The 26,205-nt window shown below is 36.9% G+C and overlaps 1 protein-coding gene across 1 annotated transcript; it reads left to right on the plus strand.

Moving 5' to 3' along the window:
* Positions 1 to 7,560: 7,560 nt before the first annotated feature.
* On the plus strand, positions 7,561 to 26,136 carry LOC129279592 (angiomotin-like protein 1; the record flags this gene model as incomplete). The annotated part of the gene is made up of 11 exons (XM_064110953.1): positions 7,561 to 7,800; positions 10,266 to 10,410; positions 12,222 to 12,341; positions 12,688 to 12,812; positions 13,163 to 13,312; positions 13,589 to 13,696; positions 14,411 to 14,478; positions 15,649 to 15,729; positions 18,823 to 19,424; positions 20,011 to 20,096; positions 22,000 to 26,136. Coding segments are annotated over 11 exons (1,758 nt in total), but the record flags the coding sequence as incomplete, so codon positions are not given.
* Positions 26,137 to 26,205: the final 69 nt, after the last annotated feature.

Consider the following 26,205-nt stretch of genomic DNA (forward strand, 5'->3'; position numbering starts at 1 on the left):
GTCTCATGGCAAGTCATTTTAGCCTCATTTGCTGGTTGTTTACGCTTTAACATGAAAGGAAAATAGCTCCACTGGCCTTTTTATTCCATTCTTGAGGTTTTTTTTTTAATGAGTGAAGTAAAATGGCATATGACAAGGCCTTCCATATTCTATAGCTCGTTGTTAAACTGAAACCGTATTGACATGGAAAAATTTTATGTAACATGGTATGTGGGCTTACCCATTAGCACAATGCCCAAAACATTGTTTCACAAAATTATTGTGAAGCTTCAACAGCCTGAAACTTTTATTAATTTTAATTTAAAAAAAAAAAATCAAATTTCAATGAAATTGTCAATGTTATAATGTCTTCACTTCATTCAGCTATATGAGCTTGGAAAAGTCTGTATATTATCACCTGTATATAAATGCCTCTTTTGCTATTACATGGTGGGTGTTTCTTGAAGCATATTATCAGACTAATTTGATCTGAGCCAATCAGATGCAAGGATTTCAGTAGCTTTTTACAACAGTCGGTGAAAATCACTTATTCTCTGTGTTGTGATAACTCTCTTGATATACATGAACCTGTAGCTAGGGATGTAGTCAAGGTCGGTACTTCCGGGTCACTAGACCGGTGGAGAGAACCTTTGTACGGGTGACTATGCCCGATGAAAAGGCCCCCAAAATGTGGCCTAGAGGCCAGCCTGGACTACATCCCTGCCTGTTGTTCTGTTTTTAAACTGGAATTGGGTCTGAGTTCGCAAGACGATGAGACTGACTGATGTCACGGTCTGTACTGCATTAGACATTCCATCCCAAGTAATTTACAGGTACATTCCATTGTGCAATAAACTAGGTAGTGGACGTGGAAGATGCCCCAGAGGTGCGTTTCCATTGACCTTAGCTAATCTCCTGCTCAACTCTTCGGAACATTTCCGAGCGTTATTTCCAAATTGAATTCTTCTTTATGGGTTACTCCATGTACACAAGTCCTGCCCAGTGAAGGGTACAAGATCTGGCTTTGGTTTCATAAACTCCCAGATCTTTGGCAGTTCATGACTCTGAGGGGTCAGACCAAAAGGCGTTGTATCTTCTGGTCTTCACCCAAGTCGCAAGTAAATTTGATTGATTGATCAAAATTAATACCTTATTTAAATTTCAATGTTTATGATTTTTGTAAGCAAACAGATATGTCTGTTTTGTCTGTAACATGATCTGTAACATCACCATCTCAAACTTAAAGATAGAGGCTTGAATCTTGGACTACTGGAGAGTCTGGATTTTGTAACTTGTGTATCGAGATACATGTATGCTGTACTTGACAACCTAAAAGCTTGCCCGAGGCCAGTAAGATATAGCAACAAACAATATGTTAACTTGATTCCTTTTAGTTTGTTCATTTTTAATTGACAGCCCTACAAAATAGGTCCCTTTGATACTCTGCCCCCAAGAAAGTAAACATCTTTCATAAATTAAATGTAAACAAGCAGGTCTATTAGAATGATTTCTTGTTGAATACTTATCTACTCTTTGTTATGAGAATTAGTTTGGACCACTTTTCGGAATTCAGCATAATGGTAACCTGCCCAGTGAGACATGATGGTCCTGTGGAGAGGCTATCCTAAAGCATCCGAATGCCCATTCAAATCATGTCCGCATGCAAGTTATGCCCCATAATAATACCCAGTGGCCATAGTGTACATGTAGGCCTGCATTGCAGTTTTGGGTGTCTCACGTTTTGTCTTTGCCTAGGACACAGTTTCTGTCTCGAAGGGGTATACACATGTATCTGTGTCTCTGAGGCTGGGACAGTGGTGAAACACTGACATTTAATCTCACTGCTTTACTCCAGTCTCTTGGTTTCTTGAGACATGTCTCGAGACAGTGATTTAGTGTCTAATGTCTTGTCTTTGTCTTGGATACTATATCTTAGTCTTGAACTCTTTTACTCAACAGGAAATGTCCCGTGTCTCTGAGGCCAGGACAGTGGCAACACACCAGTGAAATGTGTTGGGTCTCTTGAGACCTGTTGCAAGACAGTGATTGTGTGCCGTATGTCTTGTCTCAGTCTTCAACACTAATGTCTTGGTCTCGATCAACTCAATATCTGTCTTGAAGAAAAATGTCCCGTGTCTCTGAGACACTTGACGAGTTAATCTCACTGCCTTTCCTTATTCTGTCTGTCTTTTGACTTGTCTCAAGACAGGCATTGTGTGTCTCATGTCTGGACACAAAGAGTCTCTGTCTCTGTCCCTTCCTCAGGTGTCCATGTCTTGGTCTCTGTCTCAGAGACCATTGTCACAATCTCAAACTGAGCTGCTGAGACAGTCTCGAACCTGACTTATTCCTTATAACCATGGTTCGGGGGTAGTCCCACGACTTCAGGGGCCAAATTCATTTGTAATAACAGTTGAAAGCTACTGAAATCATTCAATCTGATTGGCTGATAGTACACTTGTTATAGAAGTTTTGTTAATATAACAAGTCTTTATGAAACTGGACCCAGGTGAACAGTCGCTTGACCAATTCACATTGGACGATCCACTGAACTGGTCCAGAGGTCCCGCCATTCACAGTCGCATTGAACTTGATCGCTCTTGTTCCTATGGGAATCCAAATAACATTCTTCCCATCTTTAACTGATTTGAAGATCCTACAAAAATATTACCATTAAAGAGACAAAAAAATGGCATGCTTTGACCCAAATGTTCTTTAAAAGTCAGCTCCATTGCCTTAGTACTAGCATGGACCTACTAGTACTAGCTAGTAGGTCCATGGTACTAGTGTAGCTGATCTTGTTTATAGCAACGCCTTGCTCACTGTCACACAAATTTCCTGAGAGGTGCAGTATTATTGCAGACATGATCTCATCATGCTGTTTGTCTGCGAGGGGAGATTCCAGGCATTCCCTCCCCTGTACCTTGGCCCTGAGTGAAAACGAGAGCATCAAAAAGACGTTGGCATGGAACTATGGGTGTGTTCACACTCTTGTACACATTCATGGATATTCTTTCTCAGCAACAGACCACAGGGCGATATCATTTGCTATAGGATAGGCATGGAGCTATGGGTGTGCGCACACTCTGCACCCATCCATTGATAGTCTTTCTCAGCAATAGACCACGGGGTGATATTATTCCCTATATATACCATTTATACGTCAGACCACCCATTTTGAAGAATTACGTGTAGAATCAGGCGACAAGTTTTGGACTTTTAGTCCATGTCCATACTGGATTTGAACCCGTAACCATTATTATTGCTAGCGCACAGGTTACACCATTTTGTGCAAGGATGACGCGTTGCTCGAAAGGGAGTATATTACATAATATCAATAAGATTTGTGTTTATTAATATCCATGGGGATTAACCCTTGATGGAATTACCACTATGTAATATAGTCTGATCCCTAAATTAAAGTGGAAATGTCATTATGAGGAAAGGGGGTGTTTCATGAAAGTTATGTAATATAGTATGACCCCTAAATTAAAGTGGAAATGTCATTATGAGGAAAGGGGGTGTTTCATGAAAGTTACCAGCGCTGACTATAAATTGTCGGCTAGAGCTGATAATTTCAGTGAAATCTTTTGATTGGCTGAGAAGCATTAGTCTCTGACTGGTACCATGGTAACCGTCTGTTGGAGAATGACCATTGGTCAGTGCTGACGAGCTTCGTAATATTTGCCCTGTTTATTACATATACGTGTATCATGTGAAAAAGGCCAAAAGCAAACAAGCACAACAATGAAAATGTCATCAAAAGAAGAAGAGAATGAAATGGTTATGGACCTATGGTCCATGAACATGATATATTACAGTTTTTCATAATACATTGACTTGCAGTTTACAAATATTGTCAAAATGTTATGTCGAGCAAATGACAATATTTTCATGGTACATAGTATTTAATATTAAACAAGTAAGGACATACAAAGCACATTTTTCTTCACCTCTTGTCTCTGAATGTAGTTGTCAAAATTTTGAGGTGTTTTTGAGAAGTGTTTTCATACCCCTTTCATAAACCCAATAAAGCACAATTATGCGGCTAATAGCAGCATAATTTGGTCGTAAAATCAGAGGAGGACAAGAGTTATCCGCATAATTCTGATGCTGCTATTATCCGCATAATAGCGGCATCGGGACAAGATTTTGAGTTTATGAACGTATTTCCAAATAATGCGGATAATTGCCATGGTGCGGTCACAAGGTCACCCTTTTCCAACACAACCGCATCGGAGGGGGCGTGTGCAGTTGTCATGACGATTATCCGCCTTTTTCAGGACGGGCGCTCGTAAAAATAATTTATGGAGTTTGTGAACGCAATTTTTATTGAATTATCCGCATTACTCTTAGGCGGCTAATTGGAGGATATGTTTTATTGGGTTTATGAAAGGGGTATCAGAATAGAGTGCCCTGACCCCATTCACTGTTTATCTTTATGTATTCCATAGCATGTAAAAGCAGACATTGAGCATCATTCATTCTGTCTGGTATCGGGTCTCTGTCTAATGCATGGTTTCAATTCTAAAAGTCAAACAGCACGGTCTGGAGGGGGGGGGGGGGATATGAGAGCATGTTCAGGTAAAATTTTAGGCCCAAATACAATTGTAAATAATAATAAAGTTTATTTTAACTTAATTAAGGCTTGATGTTTCATTTCATTTTTTTTTTTTTGGGGGGGTTGGTTGTTACAGCTTTTGCGCTGTGCGCTAGCTTTAGTGCTGTGCACTTTTACTTAAAGTTAGCATGCATGCAGAATTCTTGTTCATAGGTCTGCTGTGTTACAAGCAATTTGTTAGATTCACACTGGCATTTCATATTTTTGTGAGTGAGAAATTCTGTATCATAAAAGGCTATTGATGAACACCCTCTTGTTTGCTATCTCACAGCAAGAAAACAATATTACTGTATTCTAGAAGAACAAAAAAACGAGAGGAAGATGGAGGAGTAGGAGGAATGTATTAAATAAAAATGAGAAGGGAGGAGGAAGCAGAACAGATGAATGAGGAGGGGGTGGAGGCAAAGGAGAAAAAGTAGGAAGAAGACGGGGAGTGTGATGAGGGGGGAGGAGGATGGAGGGGAGAAGGACAAGGGGGGGGGGGAGATAAGGAAAATAAGAATATTTCAGCTATCTCAATCTGGGAGCTAAATTGGGGATGCAAACCGGGAAGGGGTGGAATAGAGTGATAGATAGAACGACTCCTCCTCAGAGACAAGCCAAGATGAGAGAAATAGTCTTGATGGAATGAAGTCAAGTACAAACTTACTGGCGAAGGGGAGGAAGGCTCAACCCAAGAACAGATGCCTCGAATTCTTCTATTATGCCGTCATGTTTGTGTATGTGCCGCCTGTTTCCTTGACTTCTAATGTCTTTAGCAGCGAGGGAACCGGTCGGTCGGTAGCCTGGTGTTCAATGTTAGAGGGGACGTATTAATCAGGTCTTTTCACCCATCCAATATGATTGTTATGTTCCGAAATTAAACCCTACTTGTAAAACTTCATTTTCACTTTAGTCTTTACTATCGCTTTATACAATGAAGGATTGTGATTGGTTCGATATCAGTGGTATATGAAATGAAAACTCAATAATGGACATCATTGATCATTATCCCTCTCTCAAACTCATTCCCCTTCAAAATTTAAGTGTTCTTACAGTTTTTACCCCTTTATCAATCATCAAGAACTTTTGGCACTCTTTATTCTTGATTCGAAGGCATTTTGGTAGGAAATTGTACACATCCTTAATCCAGCATGCATTTGCATGATTGCACTGGGTGTTTAGTATTTGCAGATTGGTCTACATCCATTTTGTCTACTTTCCATTTTTTTTTTATCCCACATGATCGAATCCTAATTTGTCTACCATCAGTCTATCCATCTTCTATTCATTTTGTCTAATTAAAAGTCAAATACAATTTTGCCTAATTTCCATTTAGGCCATAACCCCTTTTGTCTAAAATCCATCTTACTTTTCATCTGCCAATATGATTAGATGAACTGTTTATGAAATGAGACTATCAGGGCATCATAGGTGGTTTCAGACCGCCTCAAAGTTTGTCAGTTTCATGCATTTTCTGATTGGGAAATTTGACCTGATCTACCGCGATCAGAATTTGCCAGGTTATTTTGGCAGTGTGAAAGTATGTTATGTTTAATATCCCAGGAAGAAAATACCCTCTAAATAGTAGGCCTACATGTAGGTACTTGTCAAAATTACGAGAACTTTCATGGGGATTTTTCCAAGGTCACAGGTATTTTGGCAGCGTGAAAGCAAATTACTGGAACTTTCTTAGCCCAGAGTGTAGTTGGGCGTGGGCGCCGTCGCCGTGGGTGGCTGCGAGAGCTACCGATTTTTAATCTCGCACTTTGCCTGCTTATCTGACCGTATTGCATATGCTCATAACTTTGAGAACTTTCCCCGAAGGTTATGTTTTTGGCAGTGTGAATGAGGAAATAATTATTTTATGGTTGTTTTGAGCCTGAAAAAGTTTTTTTAAGAGGGATTCTTGTGATTGAGGCAGTTTGAAACCACCAAATGACAGTTGGACCAAGTGATGATAGGACCAAACGGTAATTAGACCAACTTTGTAGTAGAACAGATTCAAGCCATGATGGTATTTGGGAAACAAACCTTGTGATGTGAGTTTCAAGACCGCTTTATAATAAAAATATTATCTCATTGAACTGGTTTAAGAGTATGAGGATGCAACTGTTTTTCATGATGCGGTTTTCTCCCTGTACGTTGCACTCCCTATTTTAATACCGGTAATTTGGGAAAGTAAATGAGAACGGGGTTGTACATTTGAATGACTTTACACTTTGAGGTATGTGTTACAGAAGGGGTTAAAATGTGACATACATTCTGGAGATTGGGTATCAAAGTGATGCGTCCGTGAACTGTAGTTGCATACGAGTGTATCATGTGTACAGGTGTATACATGTAGCAAGGAGATGTTAAAATCTCCTTGCATGTAGGCAGAGGACCTAATATTACATGATAGATCTGTTTTTTTCGCACTGTCAACTTTCAGCCTTTGGATTAAGTCCTTTACAAGCAGTGGCACAAAGAGAGTCCATACTTTGAAGTTTTGAGTGTTGCTTTGCTTTGATTGAAATGTCTACACCTTCATTTGTTCATGAAGTCCTTAATTTGAATCTAAAATTGGTGTTGAGCCTGTTTGCCAATATTTTTTGTGACGCTTCCCATTTTTTTTGCTTTGGTTAAATTCAATGACTGTCTGGTTCATTTCATGTTCATCAACAAAATATAGAATTAACATAAAATCATCAAATTGTTTTCATTTCGATTTCCCATACTAACCTTTTCTTAATTTCAATGTCTATCATCAACGTTATGCATGTGTATAGTATACACCTAGGCGCAGGCCCGTCGGGGGTGGAGAGGGCCATACATGCACCCCCCCCCTTACCAAAAATTGTACGTTGGAATTTTTATCCAGGACTTCACAATTCCTTTATCGTTCAATAAAATCTCATTATTAATGATCATACATGTGCATGTATTTAGTTTGAAAATAAAATCAAATGTCACAAACCAATCAAAATATATTCTAATCATCAACCATCGTCTTGCTTTCTTTCATCTGCAGCAGTACGTCCAGCACCTCGCCTCTTTCGACCGACGCACCCGCCCCTCACCCTTCCCCTGCCTCCCAAGCATCCCAGGCTAACTTTGAGCTAGACCATGAAGCCATCGCATCCAGGGCGACCCACATGGTGGAGATCTTATCGGATGAGAACGGCGCCCTTAGACAAGAACTTGAGACCTACTACCAGAAAGTGGCCAAGTTGCAGAAGGTTCGTCCCCCTTCACTTTCTTTTTTGTAGTTCATTAAAAAAAGATGAAGTAATCACATAGATTACTGATTCAATGGGAAAGACAATTAATGCTGAAACTTACTTTGTTAGTACAAGGGAGACATAATGGCCCGTATGAATTCTCAAAAGAGGTTTCAATTGTACCATGGTACAAAACCATGGACTATGCAGATTTATTTCATAAACGCGCTTCATTTTAAGCTCACTTTGCCGAGAGCGCGCATGTAATTAGATTTAACTTTGTGTACGTGATGAAATTAGCGTAATTATGTTTTAAAATATGCATAATCCATGGTTTTGTACCATGGTACAATTGAAACCTTTTTTGAGACTACGGGCAATTGTATTGTATGCACATGTATTCATGATTATAATTCCATGTTACAGCATCAGAAAAAGGGAAAGCGGGGACATGAAATCATTAGCCTATCTACTGGATATTCATGATGGTGTGCATAATTATTTTCTCAAATTATTGCTGAATTGTAAATTCAATAACTTTGTTATTTGTTATCAGATTTTGATGAAATTTTCAGTGTTTTGCAACTTTTCCTCAGTGACTTTTACTCTATTTTATTGAGATAAAAATTATCAGCTCAGAGAGTCTCTTTAAGTTATGTACATTTGCTTTGAAAGATTACAAACACAAATGTTACAATCTTGAATCATGCTGATGTCAAGGAAACATTCATTAGTGTAGAATTAGTCTGCCTGCTGGTGTTTTCATGACAAATGAGTGCTTTGGGATTTCTGGAAGTGAATGGAGTGTGACATTAATTGATCATAAATTGCTTAATGAAATCAATCACAATGAAATTAAAGGATTGTGGTCATGAAACCCCTGATTGCACCTGTTTGTTAGGCCCTGTTCATATGAAAACAAAATGCACATCCAGCAAGGAAAAGGGTAATATTTGTTGTATTGTGGTCATAAAACTACAATGTTGTATTGGCTTAGAGATTAAGGCCCTTTTTACATTAAAAAATAAACATCCAGCAGGGGAAAGGGTATTTATTTTTTTATTGTGGTCATGAAACTCACAAATCACCTCTTATTGGCCAAGAGATATTTAGGGATTTAGGCCCTGTTTACATTTAAAAAAATACATATTCAGCAAGGGAAAAATTGATATTTTTGTACTGTGGTCTTGAAACCCACCAATGCACCTTGCCTATTGTATTCTCGGCTAAGAGATATAGGCCCCTGTTCACATGGGAATAAAATGCACATTCAGCAGGGGGAAGTAATATGTCCTGTATTAAGGTCATGAAACATAATGCACCTGTTCAAAGTGATATTGGCCCTGTTCACATGGGGGGGGGGGGAATGCAAATTCAGCAATGAAAAAAAAGGTAATATTTTCTGCTTTGGGGCTATTTTGTTTGTTCCTGGGGAGTATTTCATGAAAATGTCTGTGATCTTCATCTTAGCCAATAAGATGCAAGGGTTTCAGTAGTTTATAACAAAAGCCGGTGAAAATCACTTTGTTTCATCAAAATGCTCCCCTGTATTATCCAAGCATTTTCTTGTAACTATTGAACCAAATGGTAATTCATGGTGTGTGTGTGTGTGTTTTAAGGAGGGGGGGGGGGGGGTGGGTGGGAGTGGTCAGTACATTTAGCCCTCACCAATATGTTTTGCTGACATTTAGATGAGTTTTCACATCTGTCAATCTCCTCTTCATTAAAAAAGTTTGCAGGTGACCCTTGAGCTTTTTTTTTATATACAAATTTTGTGTTACAGGTGTTACATTTTTAAAACTTTAATCTCAAATCTTGAGTGTATTATAATATTTCATGGATTACATGTACATGTAGTAAGATATTTGCTACCCTGCATAAATTTGTTGTTTTCTTTAAAAGAATTTAATCCGAGTGGTAGATTTGATTTCAAGTGCAGGTCTTCATTTCATATTTTCTATTGTGAAATTTCATCCAGCATCAATATATACACTGTACCTGCTTCTGCTACTATTCTGAAACTAAACCTCAGAATGGTTTTGTGAAACATAATTCCACATCGAATAGAAATATAGCTCATAATGCTATACCAGGCAGACCTGGCCACTTTGCATGGTAACAGATGCTGAGCTTAAAAAGAATTATAAATTAAATGAATGATTATTTTCTTATTTGTTGTGCATACATTGTTCATTGACTCTACATGTATTTCTTCCTTTACATGGAAAATTAGAGCTGCCAAGTAGTACGGATTTTCTGTATAAATTTAGTACTGAAAAATGAGAAGAATACTGATGGTTTTATGCAAAATACTATTTCTAAAGTTTCAGTTTTATGTGTTGTCTTATGGCATTTCATTGAAAATACTGATTTCCTCACAAAATATTGCAATGTTCAGGTTTGCAGCTCTGGAAAAAAAAATCAGTGTTGGTTAAATAACATGTACCTACTGAGAATGTAACAAATAATATATTTTTTTTCAGTTTGAACAAGAAATCCACAAGGTCCAGATGGAGCATGAGAAGCTTATTGAATCTACCCACAAGAGAGAGCACCTGGAGAAGCTCGTACGGGCAAAGCTAGAAGTGGAAGTCAAGAAACTGCAGGAGAGGAATAGAGATTTAACAGGTATGGTGTGGTACCCTAAAGTCTGTACAGTGCCCCCATGTCTGTGCATACGCCTGTCTGTGCGATTCTAATAAAAGTAGCAAAATCACAAACTTTACACCATGTATGCACTTTAGAATATAAGGACAGTGCTTGATTTATGCCCTAGGGGCAACAGAGCCAGCGCTGTTGTCCAATCAGACATAAGCACTCATGAATTGCCACCACTAGTCAGGTATTACTAAATTATGTTTGAAATAAGCAAGCATTTCCTTAGCCGGGGTTAGGCAGAAAATTTGGTGTGTGCGTGTGTGTGAAAAGGAAAAAATTAGTACAGGGTTAAGGATAGTACAGGGTTAGCAATAGTTAACTAATTGAAAGTGATAGTGTGGAGCATACTGTTTATTCCCTTGGTTCGATGAACAGGCATAGTCCTACAAGCATCGTTGGATAAAAGTAAAAGTAAGTAAAGTAAACTTAAGAAAATCCAGCGTAAGAAGCGTAAAAGAGTTTCAATATGTTCCACTCAAACTGGGAATAATCTCAAATCATATATACCTAATGGATTAAGATCACCCTCAATTTGAATTTGGTTTGAATCAGAAGCAACTTTTTAAGACAGGAAGCAGATGTATTTTTTTGGTAATTCTACATGTAAGTATAGAAAAAATACTGGTCATTCTTTTTTATTTGTGAAAAAAAAGCACTTATTCCTTCTCCCCCCATCCTACCATTTACCTACAAATATAAATAGTCAGTGGTATTTATGGAGCATGTTTTATGAATTTGAGACTGACCCCCAGCCGCAAGGTCAGACAATCTTCTGTCAACACTCTCCCTGACTTGAGCCCAATTTCGGACACCCTCGCTTGATGGGAAACTAACTATGTAGTGGGAAAATACTTGACATTCCTAGAATTCCCAGAATGCCTCTGGTTGTCTGGGTATCTGGCTCTGATGAGCGTGCATTTGACAATTCGAGTTTGTTGACCTCGAGGGAAAAACAACTTTCCATGGTGATGGCAATAATAAGAAACAAACCTTTGTCATTTATTAAAACTCTAGGAAGATGTACTTCCATTGAAATGTCAGATATTATGAATACATATGTGAAAATTTATTATAGTTTAGTCAAGTTCTTAGTTCTTGTAGCATATTAGGGCAAGTTCTATCAAGTTTGATTCAAGTCAAGCTAATTTTCATTCTCCATAAAAAAATACAAAATACAATCGAATTGGGGATAGCCTACGTAATCAGTAATAAAACATAAAACCAAACAAAAATACAATGGAACACGCAATGGGAATGGGGTCAACAAACAGAGCAATCAGCATTATGAAATGGTGACCCAAGGTAACAAAATAATTGGCATTATCATATGGATTTGTATGAATAGAATAAAATGTGTGATGTATATTTCGTGCATGCGCAATGTATTGTTCAATACGATAGTATATTGAACAGCAATTTTGTACAGTAGCCTATAGATGGGATATTTGTCAGATTTCATTCCTTTGTTCAATATGCTCTTGTATTGAACAGGCAAATGATGCAGACCAAAATATGCAAATTTGATGCATCGCTAAAACACTATATAGATAATATTGTGTTGTATTGTACTGTCTGCTAATGTTCAGAATTATTTAGGACAGTAATATTTATATTGGATGGCTATTCTTCATGAGATACCAGAAATATTCCACACATTCTTCTATGATTCATGCAACTCATGTAATATTTAGTATCCCATTCTGAGCTTTCCAATATAATACAAACAAAATCTAATACTTTATATATTATATTAATCATTGCCTCAATTTCCTATATTTCAGTTCATGTAGAATCACATGTTAAGGGTTCCAAGACAACAAACAATGGGGATTCTAATGAGGCGGACCTCCTGGAAGAATTGACAAGAAAAGAAAACACACTCTTCCAGACTCATATGAGATGTAAGTATGCATTTATTTATCTGCATTTGCCCCATCTCCACCCAGGTTTAAACTTGAAACTTGGAGCACCAATTTTTCCTTCTTTGAACCACTGCCAGAAATCCCCGAAAATTCTACATTCATTTAAGTTGTTAAATGACTAGTTTTTTAATTTTGACAAATTATTTATCATTTTGAGGCTTAGGATTTGCTTTGTAAAACTATTAACTAAAAACAATTATAATGGCCTACTCATTATGACTTTTGGGTTTGGTTGTCATTTGTGTTCCTGTTGATTTTGTTTTAAAATTTCATTATAAGTACCCTATTTTTACCCTTGACTGCTGTTTGCTTCTTTGATGAATAGGTAAAGACTTGGAAGAGACTAATATGCAGCTGATGAATGAATTGAAAGAGCAAAGATTACATGTTGATATGCTGGATGCAGCCTTATCCAAGGCTCAAGCAGATGTTACCAAACTACAAGAAGAGGTACACTTGAAAATTAATACAAATATATATGTGCATTCTTTAGAATATAGATTCACAATTCATATCACTGCCTACCGATAAAAGTGTAAATTTTATTCATCTTTACAAGAAGGTGTCATATATCAGATAATCTCTGTGAAAGGGAATCTAAGTACAGTTCTCAGGGAGAAAATATTACACTTGGACATGGGCAACTTTGTCCATGAAATGCCCGAAAGAGCCCTGGAAACTCCTATACATGGAGGATAGTCTTGACAAACTAACAAGGTGGGTTGTGCCTAATTTAAAAACCCTCTGTGTTATTACTGTTATTATTAAAACAATCGTATTCTGACTCTTTGAAACCCTAGTGTGCCCAACGTCAAGTTTACGTAGACAAGGTGAGGTCGTTACAGCAGCTGGTTACGTCATTACAAACAGCACATCAGAAGAGGGAGAAACTAGAAAATAAACTTAGACACAAGATGGAGAAGGAGATTGACAAATTAAGAGGGCGACAGGTGAGTCACGTATGGAGATGATGATAAAAGTGATGATGGTGGTGGTTGTGCTGGTGGTGATGGTTGTGAAGGTGGTGGTGGTGGTAATGACGATGATATTCATGATTATGATGTTGGTGATAATGATGACGATGATGATGATGGTGATTTTCATGATTATGATGATGATGGTAGTGGTGATGATGATGTTAGTGATGGTGATTGTAAAGAGTAAAGAAGTGCTGATATATAAATTTATGATGATTTTTATCTTCTTCCAATTATTTATTTCCCAAGTCTGTTGCGAATCAAGATGAAGGGGTGTCCGAACTTGAGGATGTTACAAGCGAATCCCTGGCTGAAAGAGAGGGTACTATATTAAAACTAGAGGCTGAAGTTAGTAAGGTAAGATTTATCACCTCTACTAAAACCAATAAACCTGAGGAGAATTTTATGGAAGTACTTGTTTGTTTCATCCTTGTGAGGTGAATGGGTACCTAGTATTACTAATTCTTTGATGCTTTAGGGCTGATATGGTGGCTCAGCTACGGCCAGGGTAAGAATATGATACCAAGTATCAAAGCGCAGTTGAGTTATGCGCATAGTAACTGCGCTAAATAAATAGACACATTATTATTATCCGCCAGTTATTGGAACCTTGCTTCTTACATGTAGCCAATCAAAATCAAGGAAAGTTTTCAGACGAAAAATGTTGATGAAATTCCCTTTGGTATTCTTTAAAAACCAAGGGAAGTTTCAGCCATGAGTTGGTATAGATTTTCTCGTTGGTTTTTCAAGCATACCTCCCCCTTCTCCATTTTCCTCTCTTCTTTTCTATCTTCTTCCATTTTCTTTATTTCTCCCTCTATCTGTACCATACTATGGTTTTTTTTTAGACCCATTGGCGAGTATTCTGAAGTCCGGTTTAACTTAGGCCTTGTGCTAAAATGATGAGAAGCTGAAAATGTCAAAATTTTATTTACCTTGTATATTTTTTATGTTGACTTTGTTCATTCCCCATGCTCTTCAGGATATACGGGCCTATAACATGGCATTTAACTTCAGTCTTTTTCATCTTTCATTACCTAAACTTGAATCTTGTCTTTCTTTTATGTTTAGTGGGAACACAAGTACCTTGAGGAGTGTGCAATCAGGCAGTGTCATGTGGAAATGCCATCAAATTCAAGGTAAGTCTGATATATTACCAAAGCAATGACATCTCAAAACTTCTTCTTTTTTTTGCATTTCATAATTTCTTATACTGTACCATACCTCAGTTGGGCATGATATATAACACTCACAACCTAAATTTATTGGATCTTGCTTGATGTTAATGAGTTTCACTTTATTCTTAGTAATTCAATTTTTAGGACTGAAAAATTGAGTATTCCGAGAAATCTTGTATTGTTTAATTCCTTTCTTTTTTCTTGTCTTTTTTTGGTATTGCTGGAAACTGGTGATATAAATCATATCATTAAAGAGAATCATATTGTGGCTTGGCTGATAAAACCTCGTATCTCAATATTTAAATATTTTGATGACAGTTCGGAATAGGCTAGATTTTAAAGTTATAACACGGATAGCAACCTTCTTTTGTCTCGAAAGAGTTCTTCACAGGTATCAGGAGACTGTTTTCAGACAATGTGAGACTGCCACCATTTATATAATATTGACTGGCCTTGAGGGGAACATCAAATAAATTGCCCACAAAAGAATAATATTGGCCCGAGTCTTTAGACGAGGGCAATATGGTTCTTTTAAGGGCAATATATTTGATGTTCCTCAAAAGAAAAGCCAGTCAATATTTTGTATCATCAAAATCGGATATCTAGAGCAAAAATCATGAAAATTTAGATATTTCTTTCAAAAATATGTTTCTACTGTGTCATGTTTATATCAGGGGACAGGCTCTGCACTTTACCATTATGACGTACTTGTAATTATAAGAGCGCGTCCCTAGGGACGCATATCCAGCGCCCGGATCCAATGCTGTCTTTAATTTGACGTATATTGTTGCTGCACGAATCATTATTAAGCGTATCTCTTTGTACGCATCCTGAAATGCCCGGATGTGAGACCAAGGAAAATACAAATGTATATTTTGCGTCGTCTCTGCATGCAAAGTCAATATGCGCATAGAGACCGAGCAAAATACAAGCATTATACATATCCATCCCCGTTATTCAGAAAATTTAGGTCAACACGGTTTTGTAAATGACCAGCTCAGATGTCTGATACAGGTAATAATGCTATATGTTCAATATACAGCCTTTTCTAAGCTGCCATCAGAATTTTAAAATTTTGTGATGAAAGGTTTTATCAGCCCAGCCACGATATATCTTTTCTTTCAATGACAGGTTGAGTGGTGTCCATGACATGGAGAGAGATGATGAGGGAACATCTAGACACAAAGCTATGATATATGACCTCGAAAGAAAGTAAGTATATGACCCCCTTTTCTTGTACCTTGTAACCACTTGTTAAGGGACCAGTCCACCCCAACAAAAAGTTTATTTGAATAAAAAGATAAAAATCCAACAAGCATAACACTGAAAATTTCATCAAAAACGGATGTAAAATAAGAAGGTTATGACATTTTAAAGTTTTGCTTAATTTCACAAAACACTTATATGGACATCCTGGTCGGTATGCAAATGAGGAGACTGATGATTTCATCCACTCACTATTTCTTTTGTATTTTATTATATGAAATATGAAATATTCTAATTTTCTCATTGTCAAGTGAAACAATGATAAATTCCTCCCTGAACCTGTTGAACTACAAGTAGCATTGTTTAATACTATCTGGTTCAGTCAAGTTGGTCCGTGTCAAATATGTAAAAAATGAAATATTGTATAATTCAAACATTAAAAACGAAAGAAATAGCGAGTGAAGGACATCATCGACTGTCTCATTTACAAGTCAATGAATTGTGCATATCACTGTTTTAAGAAAAATTGGCGAAATTTGAAAATGTCATAACTTTCTTATTTTACATCCGATTTTGATGAAATTTTCAGTGTAATGCTAGTTTAATTTTTCTCTATTTATTCAAATCAACATTTTTTTGGGGTAGACTAGACCTCTAAGTGTTGACGATGATGATGTTTGTCCTTTGTGAAGACATCATAATGTCGCAAATTCTTGTGGGTTCGAAGATGGCTGAATACACGAATCAGAAGAAGTCTGGTGCAGAAGTCTGGTGCATTGTTAGGCCCGTTATTATTTATCATCTATATTAATGACTTTTGTAAATCATCTGATGTCCTTTCGTTTATACTCTTTGCAGACGATTCCAATATATTTTATTCCCATAAAAATCCATATACCTTAGTAAATACTATTAATAATGAACTTTTAAAAGTCACAGAATGGATAAGATCCAACAAATTGTCTCTTAATCTACTTAAAACTAAATATATGCTATTTAGCAATTCCATTGATACACTTCCGATGGACATTGTTTTAGATGACACTAATTTAGAAAGTGTCACATTCATAAAATTTCTCGGTGTTACCGTTGATAATAAGCTTTCCTGGAAATACCACATAGATTGTACTTGTAAGATTATTTCGCGAAATATTGGCATTATCAATAAATTGAAATATCATTTTTCGTCGTCGTCACTTTTAATGCTATATTCTTCTTTGATCCTACCTTACTTGAATTATGGGATACTTGCCTGGGGCAGCACACACCAAACCATCTTAGATAGACTGTTGTTACTGCAAAAGAAGTCCCTTCGTATTATTCATAATTCAGCTTTTCGTTCACACACTGACCCACTATTTTTTGACAGCAAATTGCTGAAGATAAGCGACCTATACTTATTTCATTTAGGGCAATTTATGTTTAAATTTAACAAAAATATCCTTCCACGTGTATTTGATTCTATGTTTCCTCTTAATCGGTCTTTTCATAATTACCCTACGAGGCAATCTCACGAATTTCATTTACCCCGTTTTAGAACTTTATTGGCAAAGAGTACATTTATGTTCGATGGCCCTAGTTTTTGGAACTCCCTCGACAATAACATAAAAAACAGCCCTTCCATACATTCTTTTAAAAGAAAACTGAAAAACTTCTTACTTAAATCCTACCGAGGTCTTCATTACTAATTCCCGCTCGTTACCACCCCCTCTCAGACATCTAGTTATTTTTATTAGTCTTTATCATCTTGTTTTATTCTCTAATTTCGGTCGCAATTCGTCCTGTTTCTATTTAAGTTTACTTCTCCTTTTGTCGTCCTGTTCTTGTTCTTGTTTTTTTTTTTTCTTCGTGGTATTTTACTCTTTATTAGTTTTGTCTTGTTCTGTGTGTTATCTTGTTCTTTTTATCTATTCAGTAAGTCTCCGTAGGCAAATAGCAACCATTGCGTCTCTCCCCCCCCCCCCCTCTTTCTTTCTCTCTCTCCTCTTTTCTCTTCTTTGAGGGAGGTTCACATTATACAAGCTTTGCTTTTGAGTGAATCTCCTATTTCCACAGATACCTTTTTTTTCTATTTGAATTATATTTTATAATTTGTCTACGAAATGCACCACATTTTGTATATATCTTTATATGTTAATTATCATGAATGTTTTTTACTATGATTATAAAGACAATGATTTGTATCGCAAACATTTGTTACAATGTATGAAAATGATTTGTATCAATATTTATGTTATTTCTGTTGGAAATAAATCTGAATCTGAAAAAAAAAAAAGAAAAAAAACAATAGAAAGTGGTGGGGCAGGCTCAGTGATGGCCATGCCAGACCATGCTCTCTGGCATAGTCATGTCGCGGTCCCCTTGAGCCTCTTAGAAACATGCATGCCTCTCATAGCAGTCCATAAATCTATATTTTATCCCACTTATGTGTTTCTACTCACTTTAAAGTGATCATTTCACTTTGTTCTGATTTAAAAAATTCTCATTTTGGTTCTTGAAAATGGGCTAAACATTAGGCTTATAGTGTAAAAATACCATCTCAAAAGTTTCAAAGTATTATATCTACAGGATCAATTTAAAACATTGGAGATGTAAACCAAAGTTTCAAAATAATTGGGAGTTGGTTTCAATGACTATGTGTATAGAGTGAATCTGTGCAACACAACACATTAACTCGAGATGAACACAGCATGACCTACATACAGTGTGTACAAGGTATACACTGAATGTACAGTGCAGCCAATAGCGTGTGTATAGGAGATACACACAACAGAAGGCAGTCAACATAGCCAACGGACTTTTTGAATTGGAGAAAACTGGTCATAAGCTGAGCCTGTCTACTAGACGGTTCTCAAAATCAAGCTAATAAATTGCTACTTGTATCTAAATTACAGTTTTTCATCCTATATTGAAGTCTGTTTCAGGGTTTTTGAGGACAAATACAGGCACTCATACACATGTTTCGTCTCAGTTTGAGAATTTTTTAAATCAGCTGCTCACAAAGTTAAACGATCCCTTTAAAGTGTTTATGCAGATGAGTTCGTTTATATTGTTTTATGTGGTATTCATAATAATATATTGGACATTTATTTCCTGCAGGGTTTCAGCATTGTCGACAGAGGTTCAGAAGCGTGAGATCATCATCCAAGCGCTTCAGAATCAGATCTTTGCCACAATGTCGTCCCCTTCCTCTGTCTACCCTGAGAACATCCACCCTCCTTCTCCTCGGCAGTCTTATCGCCGTGGCTCTGCCGACTCGTCCAACTTCCAGAGCAACCTGTCAGGGTCGCCCGCTGTCAGCACCAGCTCCCTGCATAACCTTGCCAGCCGTTCCCCTGCCAGCTCCGTCCAGAGCCTACAACAGCAGCAGCAGCAGTCCCCGGCATCCTCCACCCACAGCTTGCAGCACTACCTGACGAAGTCGCCAGCGAGTTCCCAGCAGAACCTGCACATGTCGCCGGCGTCATCCAACCAGAACCTTGTGTCCAAGTCGCCGGCGAGCTCGCAGCAGAACCTGCCTCAGATGACGTCTCTGGGAGGAAGATCTCCTGTGGGGTCGCAGCAGAACCTTGGAGCTCTCGCAAGGCCACCTAGTCATGCAGGATCTGCAGGATCAGGGCTAGGGTCGCAGGAGAGACTGATGGGCTTCAGCGATTCCTACGCTTCGCTGAGTACATCAGGACTCTCAATGACCGGAACAGGTAAGAAAATGTGATACCACAATCAATCCTCCTTTAATGATCATTTGTATAGGACCACAACCTGTTTGCAAAGACCATAAGTTATGTTTCCTTTGGATAGCTTCTATGTTCCCTTTAAACATGTACAGGTAACTCTGCCTAAGTCAAATCTTTTATGACCAAAGAAATCTGTTCGACTAAGGAATAATTTGACATAAGAAGAGTTATATAACACATGTTTTGAATAACCTGGTCTAGAAATTGCTTTGACTTAGTTGAATATTTGACTTTATGGAAGCTTATGAAAGGTCAACTTAGGCAAAGTTACCTGTCTTACCAGAACGTTTTCATGAAGACCACCTGCACATCAAGACCACTTTTCTTGTCCCTCTTGGTCTTCATATACAGGTTTCACTGTAAAGTCACATCCACACCTGTCTATAAAGACCAGAAGCTTAATCTCCCTTATGTTTTTAAAGCTCCATCAAGCTTTTAAAAAAGTCTTCAATTCAACCAAGTATCAAAGTGGCATTAACTAAATAATGATACTAACACAACTTCTAAAACTGAAACTTGAAACTTTTTGTTCTCTTTGTTTGTTGTCTAGATGGAGGGAGTGAGGCAGATTTAGCGAAAGAGAAAAGTTTCTTGGATGAAAAACTAAAGCAGCTGGACCTTGAAATAGCTCAACAGGTATGTAATAGACAGGATCATCGTAATACAAGATAAAAGAAATGGGGCAAACCTACTCCTAAGATACTGGTGTTGAGGACTAAAAAAGATTGTTGCCCTCATAAGCCCAAAATCAGAAAGTTTGGTCATTGTTTTTCCTTTTTTTTTAATTCCTTTTTTTAAAGTCCCTTTACTGCTGCGCTGCACAAAGAATATCATGCATGGGATGATTTTTTTTTAATGCAATCTAACATGTCAAAATGCATAGCCATTGAATACATATTTAAGCAAATTTTCTGCCCAAATCTGGCATTTTCTCACAAAAACATTGCATTTGTATATTTTGGGTCTGCAAAAAAAAGAAAGAAGAAAATAGCAGCCCTGTATTTTGCATTTCACGGTCGGTCGGATGAGGGCAACACAACAATTTTTTGACCTAATTTGCACGCAAACAAAGTTTTGTGACACCATGGTCATCAAGGAGACGATTCTTTTACATTTGTTGTCCGACAATTTGTCAGATCTAACAATTCTTTATTGTTTTTACTTTTTGGAATAGTGAAGGAGCATTATCAGGGTTCCCAGCCATAATAGGAAATCAGGGAAAATTATTTTACCTTTTTTCCAGTCAGGGAAAAATAAGGGAATTTGATGAAAAATACCTCAAATGAGGGAAAATTCAGGGAATTTTGATCAGCGCAAAAGTAGAAAGCACAGTAGTCAGTCAGATTCTGATGTATTTTGTTGCATATAAAAACAACAATACAACATCCATTGAATGACGGGTTATGGTGGTGCTAATTAGATTTACACTATTGTTTTTATACTGAAAATACATGTAATTCACTGCAACAACTTAGAAAACATGGAAAACTGGGAATCGGTTTAAATAATTATCAGGGAATTTTTAAACTTCATTAGGGAAAAATCAGGGAATTTGTTTTCTTGAAAAGCTGGGAACCCTCATTATTTTCATGTAAAGTTTTGTCAGTAAATTACATTATTTTGCTCTCAGTCAATCAAACAAAGGATTTTCAGTAGCCTACATCATTTGACCATGAAAATCACTACCTAAACTTTTCATGAAATCCTCGGCAAATGTCTGACTGTCACTATTACAACTGCCAGATGTTGATATCTTGTCAGTGCTGACAACTTTCCTGAAATGGTCCCCAAAGTCTTAACCAAAAAAGAATGTATGTAGCAAGTTTACAGAGGGAAATATAAAGAGTAAATCAACTATTTTGTGTATTAAAGGACAAGTCCACCCCAACAAAAAGTTGATTTGAATAAAAAGAGAAAAATCCAACAAGCATAACACTGAAAATTTCATCAAAATTGGATGTAAAATAAGAAAGTTATGACATTTTAAAGTTTCGCTTAATTTCACATAACAGTTATATGTACATCCTGGTTGGTATGAGGAAACTAATGACGTCATCCACTCACTACTTCTTTTGTATTTTATTATATGAAATATGAAATATTGTCAAGTTGAAACAACGATTAATTCCTCCCTGCACAAGTGGAATTAGCATTGTTTAATACTATATGATTCAGTCAAATTGGTCCTTATTGTCAAATCTGTAAAAATGAAATATTGTATAATTCAAACAATAGAAAACACAAGAAATAGTGAGTGATGGACATCATCGACTGACTCATTTGCATGTCACCGAGTTGTGCATATCACTGTTTTGTGAAAAATAAGCGAAACTTTAAAATTCCATAACTTTCTTATTTTCCTTCTGATTTTGATGAAATTTTCAGCGTTATGCTTGTACGATTTTTCTCTAAATATTCAAATCACCATTTTCCTGGGGTGGACTTGACCTTTAAGAGAAGATTTTCTGAGACACTGCATTACTAATGTCCCTCTTTTCTGATTCTCTCCCCACCCCCTTCCTTGTTTCTTCCTCTACAGGATAAGATACTAGGATCAATATGGAAAACTTAGCAAAGAGTTGTGAGTTGATGTTTCATACAGTTACTTAATGCCTTCAATATCATCTTTCATCTTTGAGGTCTTAGCGGAGGGGGATCAGTTCTACACCCTGTGCTCTACCAGTAACCCTTAGCAGAAATGGAAGATTCAAGAAAGCTGGTCAACTTTATCTGTTCTGTATTAGTATATAGCAAGTTTTCCCCAGCCTTGCCATTGTCCTTTAGCAAAAATTGAGATTTGAAGATATTGATTCATTTTACACCATCTGAGCTCTACTAGTATGTAACAATTCAACCAAGACATCATCATTGTCCTGTAGGATATATGTAGAAGTCGAGGAAAGGGGTCTGTTTTACACCATCTGAGCTCTACAAGTTATGTAATCAGTCAGTCCAAATGTCACCATCAATCATCATCCTTTAGCGAAACAGAGAATGAGAAGAAATGGGTTAATTTTACCACCTCTTAGTACTACTTGTAATTTGTGTATGTAATATATCCACCCAAACATCGCATTCTATCTAAAACTGAGAATGAAAGAAAATGAGTCCAGTTTACATCTCCCGTGCTCTACCAGTATGAAGTAAGTCGGCCCGAGTATCGTCGTCATCATTTATCTTCAATTGAGAAGTGGGGGAAGGAGTGGTTTCGGTGTGCTTTATCATAATCATATGATCATCATACATGTAGCAGCGCTTTGTATCCTCAGGCAAAAAGCGCTTTATAAATCCAGCTATTATTATTATTATTATAATTTACCAGCTCCTGCTTTTCTTAGTAACTTTTATAATGTGTGTTGTATGACATTTGAGTTTATTAAAGATTTTGCTGATTTTCTCTCATTTGGTAACTTTATGGGTATGTCAGCTATTCCCAAGTCCATGTATACATGTCACAATATTGTGTATGGCAAATTATTAAGGATTTTCTCCCCCATTTGGGGGGCATCAACTTTTTAAATATGAGCAGTAAGCTAGCAATTAATCTGAACAAATTTTTCCAAATAAAATACAGACATATGTTTACACAGTTTTGGTGAGATGATTGTCTGTTCCATCATAAAACACCCCGGATAATATTCAAATACATAGATGTCGTTATATTCAGTGATTATATAACAATGTAGTGATTAGGTAACAATGGAAAATAATTTAAATGGCATGAATTTCAAGGAGTTATATTGTCCCCTTTTAGAATTGTATCAAAGCAAATTAAATTCCTATTCATATTATGGTCAATTTCAATAATAATAGTAAGTATAATAATATGATATTTAACCAGGGTAGCCACTTTAGTTTAAAAAAACTGTTCTCCCAGTGGACTATGCTTAACATGATACTGCTATTATTACCTCGATTTTAGCTAGGCTGCCTAGGCGCTCAAAGCACAAGAGGAATTTTTTCCTACCGGTTACCCATTTAGGGTTATGTAGATTAATGCCTTGCCAGAAGACATGAATGCTGCCGCCACAATATGTAGATAATTCCAATATTATCTTAATTTGATTTGTTGATAATAATGGAAAGCTCAGTTAATATTCAATATGGAATTGATGTTGAGGAGTGAAAATGTTTGTTTGCTTCAGAATTGTGTGAAATCAAATAAAATTGTAATTCAGAATAAGGATATGAATCAAAATTAATTTCAGATGACATAACATTGTATGGATCTTTACAGTCAACAATATGGATTAATTATTAAGCAATGAGCTAGATTCATGAAGTAATCACAAATATTTGCATATTCTTCATAAAATACTATAAAATCAATTTAGTTTTTTGGTTGACTGCATCTGATTGAAGCATTAGATTTTCTTCTTCAAAGCAGCATAAATGCTTTAACAAACTTTTTATTTTCTTCTTCAAAGCAATACCTTTTTTCTATCATTGTCATGTATAGCATTTGAGCATATGAGCTTTCTCATGATATAAGATAGATGTAGCCTACGTTATAGATTTTGAGCTTATAATGTGCCATGGCTATGATAATGAAACAAAAATTATATGTGGTGGAATGTCTTACTTAAAACTTTTCTTCCATATTAGAAAATGTGCCAGAAAAACCTATCCGTGCCTTGCCAAGTCTATAGCCTTATTTTGTAAAGTGAGAAGAATGTATAAATCTATATCTCTGCCCTTTATTCCAAACTTGAGTTGCAATGCATTTTCTATTAACAATCATAGGACTTATGGTGCCTGAAGTTTGACATCTTGACCTTTTCACATATTTAATCTGATTAATCTGAAATCTATAAGTCATGTGGTGCAACAAATGAATTGAAAGCATGGTTGATATTCAGAACTGTCTGTATATCATATTTGGAAAGCAGGTGGATGTCCAATCATGCCCAAAATCGTTGAGTTTTAGATATGGAATTATAAGCCTACACCTTTCTACACAATCTGGGGCCTGTTTCATAAAGAGTTATAACTGTTGTAACTTTGCTTATACGGCAACTACCATGGCATCCTTGAATCTGATTGGCTGCTGAGCAATGGTAGCATGGTAGTCGCCATAATGGCAAAGTTACAACAACTGCAAGTCCTTCATGAAACGGGCCCCTGATTTTGACTAGATTTTGGAACAACTGGCAATGAATATTCAAAGTTTGATTGAAGTTACCTTGACGTTACCTTGAATGCCATACCTTTCCATCATAGTGAACAAATATGTACGGCCACCAGAGGAGGTGGTTGGAACTATAGTGACACGCTAGAATGCGACTATTTTCCTGAGGGGCGCAGCTGTGAAGGAAAATGATCGCATTTGAGTCACCGAGGGGATCATAGTTTCACCAAACCTACAATCGAAGGCATTATTATACAGATATTGCCTATCTAGAGTTTGAATATAACATTTCCACTCCCTGAAGGAGTTATATTTTTCCCAAGGGATTATATTTTGCCCGAAGTGCGCAGCGCTGAGGGAAAATATTCTCCCGAGGGGAGTTGAAATGTTATTTATTAAAACGATAGACCAGGCAATATCTGTTATATTAGATAGTCTTTGTGGATTCGCCATCAGAGATTGCATTCATCATCCGGCTCCAACCTGAAATTCTTGCTACAGCTCTGATCCATCTACGTCATAATAGAATTTCCTTTGAAAATACATCAAGCGCGTTCTTAATGCAATCGACGCGTTAACAGTAGCGCGTACATCAAATAAACTACCTGATTACGCAACTTGTAAGCAGCGAGTGACGTCACCTTAGTGAATATAACGCCGCAATTGACAACACAACACAGTTATATTTACCGAGGTGACGTCAAAACCCAGAATATAATAAATGTGATCCTCGCAGCTATGGTCACGTGATGGCGTATTGACCTATCACTGATTCAAATCTACATAACCTATGTAATATATACTGGTATTTGATTTATATCCATCATCGGAATTAAATACATCAGATGGGAATATAGATCTATTTTGAATGAATAGCAATTTTTGAGATATAATTCATTAATTAGCATTGGTGAGGCCCCTGACCTGATCACATATGCCCATTGTACGTGCTCGTGCATTTGTGTTAAGCTCTGCCCATGCCGTAAATAGATTTTGAACTTTTTACTTCTGACGTCACGGCTCGGGGTACTATTTATTCATGGGTTGTGACGTCAGATGTCGGGATTCATGGCATTTTTGCCAATTTCATGACATTGGTTGGAACTATCTTTGGTCACATGACGGTGCTTAGACCAATCACCTGTTCAGATTGTTAATATGACGGATATAACAAGGTATTTGTTTACATGCAGGGAAGTGGGAAGTTCCCTGATACATGTATACAGTTGAGTGTTTGGTGTGGTATGGTTTAAGGAGGTCCCATGAGACCATTTAAAAACCCAGGTTTGACAGTTTGTTCTTGGCATTGATTAACAAACAACTGACAATATACTGTTCAGGGACATGTTTCATAAGACTTACAACTATGGTGAATTTTCCATTTCTGTTACCATGGAAACTTTGATTTGATGGGCTGCTGAGCCCTGTTACCACAGTAATCCCCTAAAATATAGAGAACATATCCAATGTCATGCGTCCTTGCTAATTGAGAACCCTTTTACACAATATACTTGAATTTCATTGAAATAAAACCTGTGCTGAAAGATGAAACTTTGTCCCCTATTTTTGTTAAGGTACTATGATTTCAAGTCAAAATATTTAATACTTTTCAGCCAA

The sequence above is a fragment of the Lytechinus pictus genome, chromosome 16, assembly GCF_037042905.1.
Source record: "Lytechinus pictus isolate F3 Inbred chromosome 16, Lp3.0, whole genome shotgun sequence".
NCBI lineage: Eukaryota > Metazoa > Echinodermata > Echinoidea > Temnopleuroida > Toxopneustidae > Lytechinus > Lytechinus pictus.